At 50.3% G+C, this 12500-nt stretch overlaps 2 protein-coding genes across 2 annotated transcripts in view; both read left to right on the forward strand.

Moving 5' to 3' along the window:
- Positions 1-12500, forward strand: part of itgb2 (integrin, beta 2) — a gene marked incomplete at its 5' end in the record, with an annotated part of 21611 nt that overhangs the window by 1984 nt on the left and 7127 nt on the right. The window contains 8 exons of the mRNA XM_055150477.1: positions 2149-2319; positions 2391-2632; positions 3093-3251; positions 3462-3557; positions 3727-3816; positions 10684-10821; positions 11048-11244; positions 12116-12342. Coding sequence (XP_055006452.1) covers positions 2149-2319; positions 2391-2632; positions 3093-3251; positions 3462-3557; positions 3727-3816; positions 10684-10821; positions 11048-11244; positions 12116-12342 — 1320 coding nt within the window. The remainder of the gene's footprint in view (positions 1-2148; positions 2320-2390; positions 2633-3092; positions 3252-3461; positions 3558-3726; positions 3817-10683; positions 10822-11047; positions 11245-12115; positions 12343-12500) is intronic.
- LOC129407872 (keratin-associated protein 10-4-like) lies at positions 3843-9226 on the forward strand. The gene is made up of 5 exons (XM_055150348.1): positions 3843-4827; positions 5549-6143; positions 6196-7113; positions 8153-8453; positions 9195-9226. The coding sequence occupies exons 1-3, from the start codon at positions 4454-4456 to the stop codon at positions 6616-6618; spliced, it is 1392 nt and encodes a 463-aa protein (XP_055006323.1). The 5' UTR covers positions 3843-4453; the 3' UTR covers positions 6619-7113; positions 8153-8453; positions 9195-9226.

The raw sequence follows: 12500 nt of genomic DNA on the forward strand, positions 1-12500 counted from the left end.
ACCTGATACACCTGATACACACCTGATACACCTGCCACACCTGCCACACCTGATACACCTGCCACCTGCCACACTGATACACCTGCCACACCTGATACACCTGCCACCTGATACCACCCTGCCGCACACCTGATACACCTGCCACACCTGATACACCTGATACACCTGCCACACCTGCCACACCTGATACACCTGCCACACCTGATACACCTGATACACCTGCCGCACCTGCCACACCTGATACACCTGCCGCACCTGCCATACCTGATACACCTGCTGCACCTGTCATACCTGATACACCTGCCACATCCGATACACCTGCCACACCTGATACACCTGATACACCTGCCACAGTTAGCCCCTCCCCTCAGCAGTTAACACATTAGGGACGGGCATAGATGAAATTTTATTAATCAATCGTCGTGAGAATTATCGATCGATTTTCGATTAATCATTAACATTTTTATATTAAAAGTATCATCATTATTATTACTATGACTCATCTGCATAAATTAACTCAACAACATAAAGACTCTAGAGCCACATCAGCTGTTTGATATTATAAGTTTATATCTTTAATGCAGTTTTGTGTAAATTTCACAGAAATGAAACTTAAAACCACATGACTCATTTGCATAAACTAAGCGGAGAAAAAAAAACCTTCTTGAGCGCTGATGCGGTTCATCTTCGGTTGGACTAAAGGACATGACTCACTGGAATATGAGTGTTCTCTCTGTGACAGAAGGATGATGATGATGATGATGATGATGATGATGATGGTGATGATGGATGATGATGATGATGATGATGATGGATGATGATGATGGTGATGATGATGGTGATGGTGATGATGATGATGATGTGATGATGATGGTGATGATGGTGATGATGATGATGATGATGATGATGATGATGGTGATGATGGTGATGGTGATGATGGATGATGGTGATGATGATGATGGTGATGGTGATGATGATGATGATGATGATGATGATGATGATGATGATGATGTGATGATGATGATGATGATGATGGTGATGGTGATAGTGATGATGATGATGATGGTGAAGGTGAGTGTGATGGTGAGTGTGTCCTGTGTGTGTGTCGTGTTGGAGATGGTTCATGTTTTCACAGATTGTACGTGTGCAGGTTTAGTGCAGATCTTTATGTTGCAGTAACAGAGGTACTGCGTTTACTTGCACCATGACAAACCGGGACACTGATGTGCTGTAAACACACTCACAAGGAGCCAGAGCCCAAACGTGGGACTGAGGCGCAACTCCAGTGTTTACTCTGTCAGACACAGCTTCTACGCACAGAAACCTATATTCGGTTTGTCGATTAGAAATGAACATAATCGTCGAAATTCTTCAGTGATCAATTATCGATTAGTCGACTAATCATGCGCATCCCTATAACACACACACACTTTTGGAAACCTGCACTGTCACATGTGGGGACCCACTTTTCTGATGGAGTTTGAGTCTTTAAAACCACCCTCATATATATATATATATATATATATATATATATATATATATATAGAAGAAAAAGTGAAGCAAAATCTCCACTGTTTTCTTGTTTGAGATTTTTCTGGTCTTTGGTGACTATTGAGGACCCATGTGTGATGTAGTACCAGATACAACCACCAGATAACAATAGTATTTATTTTTATTTTTTCCCATTTTGGCTTTATTTTTCCATAAATATTGACTTTTATGACATTTGCATCATTCAAAATTGCAACAACACAAGTTGAAATCTTAACAAATCCAGACAATAAATTCTAATAAAAGATTTTATTTTTTTTACAATTTATACAAATAGATTAACAGATCAAAACATCATCATCACTGGTTGATTTTGATGAGTAATAACACACACAAACACACGACACACAACACACGACACACACACACGCACACGACACACACAGACACACACGACACACACACACACGCACACACAAACACACAATGCACATGCGCACGACACACACAGACACACAGACACACACACGACACACACAGACACACACACGACACACACAGACACACACACGACACACATAGACACACACACACACACACACGACACACACAGAGTTTTAGGTCCTCACACTGATGGGTGTGTGTGCCCTGTGCCAGGTTTGCCCGAGAAGTTCCCGGTGAAGTTTAAGCGGGTAGAGGGTTACCCCGTGGACCTCTACTACCTCATGGATCTGTCCTTCTCCATGAACGACGACCTCCAGAACGTCAAGAAGCTCGGAACACAGCTCTTCTCCGCTCTGCAGGGCATCACCCAATACGGACGCATCGGTACAAACTAGGACTAAACCAGGACTAAACAGGTCCAAAACAGGTCTAAATTCAGACTGGTTCTGTTGCAGGTTTCGGAGCGTTTGTGGATAAGCCCGTTCTCCCGTTCACGAACACAAACCCTCAGAAGTTGGAGAAACCGTGTGACGATGTGTTGGCACAGTGCCAGGCGGCATTTGGATATCGCCACGTCCTGAGTCTCACGTCGGAGAAAGACCGATTCACCGCCGAGGTCGACAAACAGCACATCTCCGGGAATCTGGACTCGCCCGAGGGAAGTCTGGATGCCATGATGCAGGCTACAGTGTGCAGGGTGAGACCTGGACCGGGACTAGACCAGGACTAGAACAGAACTAGACCGTTACTAGACCGGGACTGAACCGAGACTGAGCTGAGACTTGGCTGGGACTGAGCTGGGACTGAACCAGGATGGAACCAAGACCAGACCTGGACCGAACCAGGTTTAGACCTGTTTGAGACCTGGTTTAGTCCTTGTTAGGGTCTTTTCTTTCCTCATTAAAAGTTAAGACTAAACTCTTTGTGTTGAGTTGTTAAAGTGAAAAATAAAAAAAAGTTCTGACCATAATTTACACCTTAAACTGTGTGGAGTTTAAAAACACACTGGAGCACTTCCTGTATCACCAAGTGACATCACAAGGTGGAACAGAGTGTTTTCAATTTGAGAGAAGAACTAAGCCTAAATCTATTGTCCCTGTTTCCAGTCATAAGCACTTGTGTGTCTGTGCTAACAGTCAGCACTGCTGTGTCTGCAGGAGGAGATCGGCTGGAGGAACAGCAGCACTCGGCTCCTGGTCCTCACCACAGACGCCGGGTTCCACATGGCCGGAGACGGGAAACTCGCCGGGATCCTGGAGCCCAACGACGAGCGCTGCCATCTCCATGACAACCTGTACACCAGCACCAGCCGCACGGTGAGAACGGGCCTGAACCGGGTCTGAACCGGGTCTGAACCGGGTCTGAACCGGTCTAACGAAGGCAGAGGTCAGGTCGAGGGGAGGACGCACCAGGACTGAACCTCAGCCCATTGACAAACTGGTTCAGATCCCAGTTGAACCTCAGGCCTAGAGTAGTATCTGACCAGGTCTAGGAGAGGTTCTAACCCGGTCTTGGTCTGGTTTCAGGACTACCCGTCCGTGGGGCAGCTGGCTCTGCAGTTGGAGAAACAAAACATTCAACCTATTTTTGCCGTGACCAGCAACGTCTACAACATCTACAAGGTACTAACCCAGGACTAAACCAGGACTAACCCAGGACTAAACCAGGACTAACCCAGGACTAAACCAGGACTAAACCAGGACTAACCCAGGACTAAACCAGGACTAACCCAGGACTAAACCAGGACTAAACCAGGACTAAACCAGGTCTAAGACTATGATGTGGTTTTAGGAACTGTCAAAGATGATTCCCAAATCTGAGGTGGGAATTCTGTCAGCAAATTCCGACAACGTGGTCAAACTGATCACAGACGCGTACAACGTGAGTCAGATGCCCTCCCATGTTTCAGATGTGTGTCAGGTGCCCTCTCGTGTGTGTCAGGTGTCGTGTGTGTCAGATGTCGCGTGTGTGTCAGGTGTCGTGTGTGTCAGGTGTCATGTGTGTCATGTGTGTGTCAGGTGTCGGGTGTGTCAGGTGTCATGTGTGTGTCAGGTGTCGTGTGTGTCAGGTCTCATGTGTGTGTCAGGTGTCGTGTGTGTCAGGTGTCATGTGTGTGTCAGGTGTCGTGTGTCAGGTGTCGTGTGTGTGTCAGGTGTCATGTGTGTCATGTGTGTGTCAGGTGTCGTGTGTGTCAGGTGTCATGTGTGTGTCAGGTGTTGTGTGTGTGTCAGGTGTCATGTGTGTGTCAGGTGTCGTGTGTGTGTCAGGTGTCGTGTGTGTCAGGTGCCCTCTCGTGTGTGTCAGGTGTCGTGTGTGTCAGATGTCGCGTGTGTGTCAGGTGTCGTGTGTGTCAGGTGTCGTGTGTGTCAGGTGTCATGTGTGTCATGTGTGTGTCAGGTGTCGGGTGTGTCAGGTGTCATGTGTGTGTCAGGTGTCGTGTGTGTCAGGTGTCGTGTGTGTCAGGTGTCATGTGTGTGTCAGGTGTCGTGTGTGTCAGGTGTCGTGAGTGTCAGGTGTCATGTGTGTGTCAGGTGTCGTGTGTGTCAGGTGTCGTGTGTGTGTCAGGTGTCATGTGTGTCATGTGTGTGTCAGGTGTCGTGTGTGTGTCAGGTGTCATGTGTGTGTCAGGTGTCCTGTGTGTGTCAGGTGTCATGTGTGTGTCAGGTGTCATGTGTGTGTCAGGTGTCATGTGTGTCAGGTGTCATGTGTGTGTCAGGTGTCGTGTGTGTCAGGTGTCGTGTGTGTGTCAGGTGTCATGTGTGTCATGTGTGTGTCAGGTGTCGTGTGTGTGTCAGGTGTCATGTGTGTGTCAGGTGTCGTGTGTGTGTCATGTGTCATGTGTGTCATGTGTGTGTCATGTGTCGTATGTGTCAGGTGTCATGTGTGTCGTGTGTGTCAGGTGTCATGTGTGTCAGGTGTCATGTGTGTCTGTGTGTGTCAGGTGTCTTGTGTGTGTCAGATGTCGTGTGTGTCAGGTGTCATGTGTGTCAGGTGTCATGTGTGTCATGTGTGTCAGGTGTCATGTGTGTTGTCAGGTGTCATGTGTGTCATGTCATGTGTGTCAGGTGTCGTGTGTGTCATGTGTGTCAGGTGTCATGTGTGTCTGTGTGTGTCAGGTGTCTTGTGTGTGTCAGATGTCGTGTGTGTCAGGTGTCATGTGTGTCTGTGTGTGTCAGGTGTCTTGTGTGTGTCAGATGTCGTGTGTGTCAGGTGTCATGTGTGTCAGGTGTCATGTGTGTTGTCAGGTGTCATGTGTGTCATGTGTGTCAGGTGTCATGTGTGTCTGTGTGTGTCAGGTGTCGTGTGTGTCTCAGATGTTGTGTGTGTCAGGTGTCATGTGTGTGTCAGGTGTTGTGTGTGTGTCAGGTGTCATGTGTGTCAGGTGTCATGTGTGTGTCAGGTGTCGTGTGTGTCAGGTGTCATGTGTGTGTCAGGTGTCGTGTGTGTCAGGTGTCGTGTGTGTGTCAGGTGTCATGTGTATCGTGTGTGTGTCAGTGTGTCGTGTGTGTGTCAGGTGTCATGTGTGTGTGTGTCAGGTGTCGTGTGTGTGTCATGTGTCATGTGTGTGTGTGTGTCATGTGTGTGTGTCATGTGTGTCAGTGTCATGTGTCAGGTGTCAGGTGTCATGTGTGTCAGGTGTCATGTGTGTCTGTGTGTGTCAGGTGTCATGTGTGTCAGGTTTCATGTGTGTCTGTGTGTCTCAGATGTTGTGTGTGTCAGGTGTCATGTGTGTCATGTGTGCCAGGTGTCGTGTGTGTTATGTGTGTCAGGTGTCATGTGTGTCTGTGTGTGTCAGGTGTCTTGTGTGTGTCAGATGTCGTCTGTGTCAGGTGTCATGTGTGTCAGGTGTCATGTGTGTCTGTGTGTGTCAGGTGTCTTGTGTGTGTCAGATGTCGTGTGTGTCAGGTGTCATGTGTGTCAGGTGTCATGTGTGTTGTCAGGTGTCATGTGTGTCATGTGTGTGTCAGGTGTCATGTGTGTCAGGTTTCATGTGTGTCTGTGTGTGTCAGGTGTCGTGTGTGTCTCAGATGTTGTGTGTGTCAGGTGTCATGTGTGTCGTGTGTGTCAGGTGTCATGTGTGTCGTGTGTGTCAGGTGTCATGTGTGTCAGGTGTCGTGTGTGTGTGTCAGATGTCGTGTGTGTCAGGTGTCGTGTGTCAGGTGTTGTGTGTGTGTCAGATGTCGTGTATCAGGTGTCACGTGTGTCAGGTGTCATGTGTGTGTCAGGTGTCATGTGTGTCTGGTGTCGTGTGTGTGTCAGGTGTCATGTGTGTGTCAGGTGTCATGTGTGTCTGGTGTCGTGTGTGTGTCAGGTGTCATGTGTGTCAGGTGTTGTGTGTGTCAGGTGTCGTGCGTGTGTCAGGTGTCTCGTGTGTGTCAGGTGTCATGTGTGTCAGGTGTCATGTGTGTCAGGTGTCGTGTGTGTCAGGTGTCATGTGTGTCAGGTGTCGTGTGTGTGTCAGGTGTCGTGTGTGTGTCAGGTGTCGTGTGTGTCAGGTGTCGTGTGTGTCAGGTGTCAATGTGTGTCGTGTGTGTGTGTGTGTGTCAGGTGTCGTGTGTGTGTCAGGTGTTGTGTGTGTCAGGTGTCGTGTGTGTGTCAGGTGTCATGTGTGTCAGGTGTCGTGTGTGTCAGGTGTCATGTGTGTGTCAGGTGTCGTGTGTGTCAGGTGTCATGTGTGTGTAAGGTGTCATGTGTGTCGTGTGTGTGTCAGGTGTCGTGTGTGTGTCAGATGTCGTGTGTGTCAGGTGTCATGTGTGTCAGGTGTCGTGTGTGTGTCAGGTGTCATGTGTGTCAGGTGTCATGTGTGTGTCAGGTGTCATGTGTGTCAGGTGTTGCGTGTGTCAGGTGTCGTGCGTGTGTCAGGTGTCACGTGTGTCAGGTGTCGTGTGTCTGTCAGGTGTCGTGTGTGTCAGGTGTCGTGTGTGTCAGTTGTCGTGTGTGTGTCAGGTGTCGTGTGTGTCAGGTGTCATGAGTATGTCAGGTGTCCTGTGTGTCAGGTGTTGCGTGTGTCAGGTGTCGTGCGTGTGTCAGGTGTCGCGTGTGTCAGGTGTCGTGTGTGTGTCAGGTGTCGTGTGTGTTTCAGGTGTCATGTGTGTCAGGTGTCGTGTGTGTGTCAGGTGTCGTGTGTGTGTCAGGTGCCGTGTGTGTCAGGTGTCGTGTGTGTGTCAGGTGTCGTGTGTGTCAGGTGTCGTGTGTGTGTCAGGTGTGTCAGTGTGTGTGTGTCAGGTGTCATGTGTGTCAGTGTGTGTCAGTGTGTGTCAGTGTGTGTCGTGTGTGTGTGTGTGTCAGGTGTCGTGTGTGTGTCGTGTGTGTCAGTGTGTCGTGTGTGTGTCAGGTGTTGTGTGTGTGTCAGGTGTCATGTGTGTCGTGTGTGTGTCAGGTGTCGTGTGTGTGTCAGGTGTCGTGTGTGTCAGGTGTCAGGTGTGTGTCAGGTGTCGTGTGTGTCAGGTGTCATGTGTGTCAGGTGTCATGTGTGTGTCAGGTGTCGTGTGTGTGTGTCAGTGTGTCAGGTGTGTGTCAGGTGTCGTGTGTGTCAGGTGTCAGTGTGTGTGTCAGGTGTCGTGTGTGTGTCAGGTGTCGTGTGTGTGTGTCATGTGTCGTGTGTGTCAGGTGTCGTGTGTGTGTCAGGTGTGTGTGTGTGTCAGGTGTTGTGTGTGTGTCAGGTGTCGTGTGTGTGTCATGTGTCATGTGTGTCAGGTGTCGTGTGTGTCAGGTGTCATGTGTGTGTGTGTGTGTGTCAGGTGTCGTGTGTGTGTCAGGTGTCAGTGTGTGTGTCAGGTGTCAGGTGTGTGTCAGGTGTCGTGTGTGTCAGGTGTCAGTGTGTGTCAGGTGTGTCAGTGTGTCAGGTGTGTCATGTGTGTCAGGTGTCATGTGTGTCAGTGTGTGTGTCAGTGTGTCGTGTGTCAGTCAGTGTGTCGTGTGTGTCAGGTGTCGTGTGTGTCAGGTGTCAGGTGTGTGTCAGGTGTCGTGTGTGTCAGTGTGTCGTGTGTGGTGTGTCAGTGTGTGTGTGTGTCAGGTGTCGTGTGTGTGTCAGGTGTCGTGTGTGTCAGGTGTCAGTGTGTCAGTGTCGTGTCAGGTGTCGTGTGTGTGTGTCAGGTGTCGTGTGTGTCAGGTGTCAGGTGTGTGTGTCAGGTGTCATGTGTGTCAGGTGTCGTGTGTGTCAGGTGTCATTTGTGTCAGGTGTCGTGTGTGTGTCAGTGTGTCAGGTGTGTGTCAGGTGTCAGGTGTCGTGTGTGTGTCAGGTGTCGTGTGTGTCAGGTGTCATGAGTATGTCAGGTGTCCTGTGTGTCAGGTGTTGCGTGTGTCAGGTGTCGTGCGTGTGTCAGGTGTCGCGTGTGTCAGGTGTCGTGTGTGTGTGTCAGGTGTCGTGTGTGTTTCAGGTATCATGTGTGTCAGGTGTCGTGTGTGTGTCAGGTGTCGTGTGTGTGTCAGGTGCCGTGTGTGTGTCAGGTGTCGTGTGTGTGTCAGGTGTCGTGTGTGTCAGGTGTCGTGTGTGTGTCAGGTGTCGTGTGTGTCAGGTGTCATGTGTGTCAGGTGTCAGTGTGTGTGTCAGGTGTGTCAGTGTGTGTGTGTGTCAGGTGTCGTGTGTGTGTCAGGTGTCGTGTGTGTCAGGTGTCGTGTGTGTCAGTGTGTGTGTCAGGTGTCGTGTGTGTGTCAGGTGTTGTGTCAGTGTGTCAGGTGTGTCATGTGTGTCGTGTGTGTGTCAGGTGTGTCGTGTGTGTGTGTCAGGTGTCGTGTGTGTCAGGTGTCAGGTGTGTGTGTCAGGTGTCAGTGTGTGTCAGGTGTCATGTGTGTCAGGTGTCGTGTGTGTGTCAGGTGTGTCAGGTGTGTGTCAGGTGTGTGTCATGTGTGTCAGGTGTCAGTGTGTGTGTCAGGTGTCATGTGTGTGTCAGGTGTCGTGGTGTGTCAGGTGTCGTGTGTGTGTCAGGTGTCGTGTGTGTGTCAGTGTGTGTCGTGTGTGTCAGGTGTCATGTGTGTCAGGTGTCATGTGTGTCAGGTGTGTCGTGTGTGTCATGTGTGTCGTGTGTGTGTCATGTGTCATGTGTGTCAGGTGTCGTGTGTGTCAGGTGTCATGTGTGTGTCGTGTGTGTGTCAGGTGTCGTGTGTGTGTCAGGTGTCGTGTGTGTGTGTCAGGTGTCAGGTGTGTGTCAGTGTGTCGTGTGTGTGTCAGGTGTCAGTGTCAGGTGTGTGTCAGGTGTCAGGTGTGTGTGTCAGGTGTCGTGTGTGTCAGTGTCAGGTGTGTGTGTCATGTGTGTCAGGTGTCATGTGTGTCAGGTGTCGTGTGTGTCAGGTGTGTGTGTCAGTGTGTGTCAGTGTGTCGTGTGTGTGTCAGGTGTCGTGTGTGTCAGGTGTCGTGTGTGTCTGTCATGTGTCGTGTGTGTCAGGTGTCGTGTGGTGTGTCAGGTGTCATGTGTGTCAGGTGTGTGTGTGTGTCAGGTGTCGTGTGTGTGTCAGGTGTCGTGTGTGTGTCAGGTGTCGTGTGTGTCAGGTGTCAGGTGTGTCAGGTGTCATGTGTGTCAGGTGTCGTGTGGGTGTGTCAGGTGTCGTGGTGTGTGTCAGGTGTCATTTGTGTCAGGTGTCGTGTGTGTGTCAGGTGTCGTGTGTATGTCAGGTGTTGTGTGTGTGTCAGGTGTTGTGTGTGTGTCAGGTGTCGTGTGTATGTCAGGTGTCATGTGTGTCAGGTGTCATGTGTGTCAGGTGTCGTATGTATGTCAGGTGTCATGTGTGTCAGGTGTCGTGTTTGTGTCAGGTGTCATGTGTGTCAGGTGTCGTGTGTGTGTCAGGTGTCGTGTGTGTGTCAGGTGTTGTGTGTGTGTCAGGTGTCGTGTGTATGTCAGGTATGTCATGTGTGTCAGGTGTCATGTGTGTCAGGTGTCGTGTTTGTGTCAGGTGTCATGTGTGTCAGGTGTCGTGTGTGTGTCAGGTGTCGTGTGTGTGTCAGGTGTTGTGTGTGTGTCAGGTGTCGTGTGTATGTCAGGTATGTCATGTGTGTCAGGTGTGTCATGTGTGTCAGGTGTCGTGTTTGTGTCAGGTGTCATGTGTGTCAGGTGTCGTGTGTGTGTCAGGTGTCGTGTGTGTGTCAGGTGTTGTGTGTGTGTCAGGTGTCGTGTGTATGTCAGGTATGTAATGTGTGTCAGGTGTCATGTGTGTCAGGTGTCGTGTTTGTGTCAGGTGTCATGTGTGTCAGGTGTCGTGTGTGTGTCAGGTGTCGTGTGTGTGTCAGGTGTCATGTGTGTCAGGTGTCATGTGTGTCAGGTGTCGTGTGTGTGTCAGGTGTCATGTGTGTCAGGTGTCGTGTTTGTGTCAGGTGTCATGTGTGTCAGGTGTCATGTTAGTGTCAGGTGTCATGTGTGTCAGGTGTCGTGTGTGTGTCAGGTGTCGTGTGTGTGTCAGGTGTCGTGTGTGTGTCATGTGTCGTGTGTGTCAGGTGTCATGTGTGTCAGGTGTCGTGTGTGTGTCATGTGTCGTGTGTGTCAGGTGTCATGTGTGTCAGGTGTCAGTGTGTCAGTGTCAGTGTGTGTGTCAGGTGTCAGGTGTCAGTGTGTGTGTGTGTGTGTCAGGTGTGTGTCGTGTTGTGTGTCAGGTGTCGTGTGTCATGTGTCATGTGTGTCAGGTGTCGTGTGTGTGTCAGTGTCGTGTGTGTGTCAGTGTGTGTGTGTGTGTGTCAGGTGTCGTGTTTGTGTCAGGTGTCATGTGTGTCAGGTGTCGTGTGTGTGTCAGGTGTCATGTGTGTCGTGTGTGTTTCAGAGGTTGTCGTCTAAAGTGACTTTGACTCATGGGCCTCTTCCTGAAAATCTGCACGTGACATTTACGCCGAAATGTAAAAGACCCGGACCGAGCGGAGAAAGTACAGGAGTGTGTGAAGACGTCCAGCAAGGCATCGAGGTACTAGTACTACTACTACTACTACTACTACTACTACTTTTACTACTGCTACTACTACTACTACTACTACTACTGCTACTACTACTACTAGTACTACTACTACTGCTACTACTACTACTTCTGCTACTACTACTACTGCTACTGGTACTGGTACTGGTCCTGTGGTCCAGTGGAGTAGTGGTTGAGCTCTGTGCCCTTCAGTGAGATGGTCTCTGGTTGTTTTCAGATCGTGTTTGAGGTTGAGGTGGTGTCGTCTTCGTGCTTCGCCTCTCCACAGACCTTCTCCATCAGTCCTCTGGGGATTAAAGACTCTCTGAGCGTCACTGTGCAGAGCGACTGTGACTGTCAGTGTCACGACCAACAGCAGGGGGCGCTGCACCCCTACTGCAGCAACCAGGGCCGCGTGGACTGTGGCATCTGCAGGTACTGGACCAGGACTAAACCAGGACTAGACCAGGACTGGACCAGGACTAAACTAAACCAGGACTGGACCAGGACTAAACCAGGACTGGACCAGGACTAAACCAGGACTAAACCAGGACTGGACCAGGACTAAACCAGGACTAAACCAGGACTGGACCAGGACTGGACCAGGACTAAACCAGGACTGGACCAGGACTAAACCAGGACTAAACCAGGACTGGACCAGGACTAAACCAGGACCAGACCAGGACCAGACCAGGACTAGACCAGGACTAGATCAGGGCTGGACCAGGACCAGACCAGGCCCAGACCAGGACTGAACCAGGACTAGATTAGGATCAGACCAGGACCAGACCAGGACTGAACCAGGACTAGATCAGGATCAGACCAGGAGTGATTCTGATGAGTGTAGCCAAATTGTGAGGGAGGGCATCAGGTTTAAAGTGTGTGTTTGCCCCGGCAGGTGCTCGGAGGTTTAAAGTGTGTGTTTGCTCCGGCAGGTGCTCTGAGGTTTAAAGTGTGTGTTTGCTCCGGCAGGTGCTCTGAGGTTTAAAGTGTGTGTTTGCCCCGACAGGTGCTCTGAGGTTTAAAGTGTGTGTTTGCCCCGACAGTGCTCTGAGGTTTTAAAGTGTGTGTTTGCCCCGACAGGTGCTCTGAGGTTTAAAGTGTGTGTTTGCCCCGACAGGTGCTCTGAGGTTTAAAGTGTGTGTTTGCCCCGACAGGTGCTCTGAGGTTTAAAGTGTGTGTTTGCCCCGACAGGTGCTCTGAGGTTTAAAGTGTGTGTTTGCCCCGACAGGTGCTCGGAGGTTTAAAGTGTGTGTTTGCCCCGACAGGTGCTCTGAGGGTTTAAAGTGTGTGTTTGCCCCGGCAGGTGCTCGGACACGTTCCTGGGGCAGTTCTGTAACTGCTCGTCGGACAATCGCCTTCACACGGCGTCCTGTCGTCAGGGCGGCGTCGGCGAGGTGTGCGAGGGGCGGGGCGACTGCGTGTGCGGACGCTGCGAGTGTCACGCCAAAACCTCCGGAACTTTCTACCACGGATCGTTCTGCGAGTGCGACGACGAACAGTGTGACCGACACCTGAACGAACTCTGCGGAGGTACAGGACTAAACCAGGACTAAACCAGGACTAAACCAGGACTATAACAGGACTATAACAGGACTAAACCAGGACTAAACCAGGACTATAACAGGACTATAACAGGACTAAACCAGGACTAAACCAGGACTATAACAGGACTATAACAGGACTAAACC

The sequence above is a fragment of the Boleophthalmus pectinirostris genome, unplaced genomic scaffold, assembly GCF_026225935.1.
Source record: "Boleophthalmus pectinirostris isolate CB_2022bp ecotype Guang Dong unplaced genomic scaffold, ASM2622593v1 HiC_scaffold_1, whole genome shotgun sequence".
Lineage (NCBI taxonomy): Eukaryota > Metazoa > Chordata > Actinopteri > Gobiiformes > Gobiidae > Boleophthalmus > Boleophthalmus pectinirostris.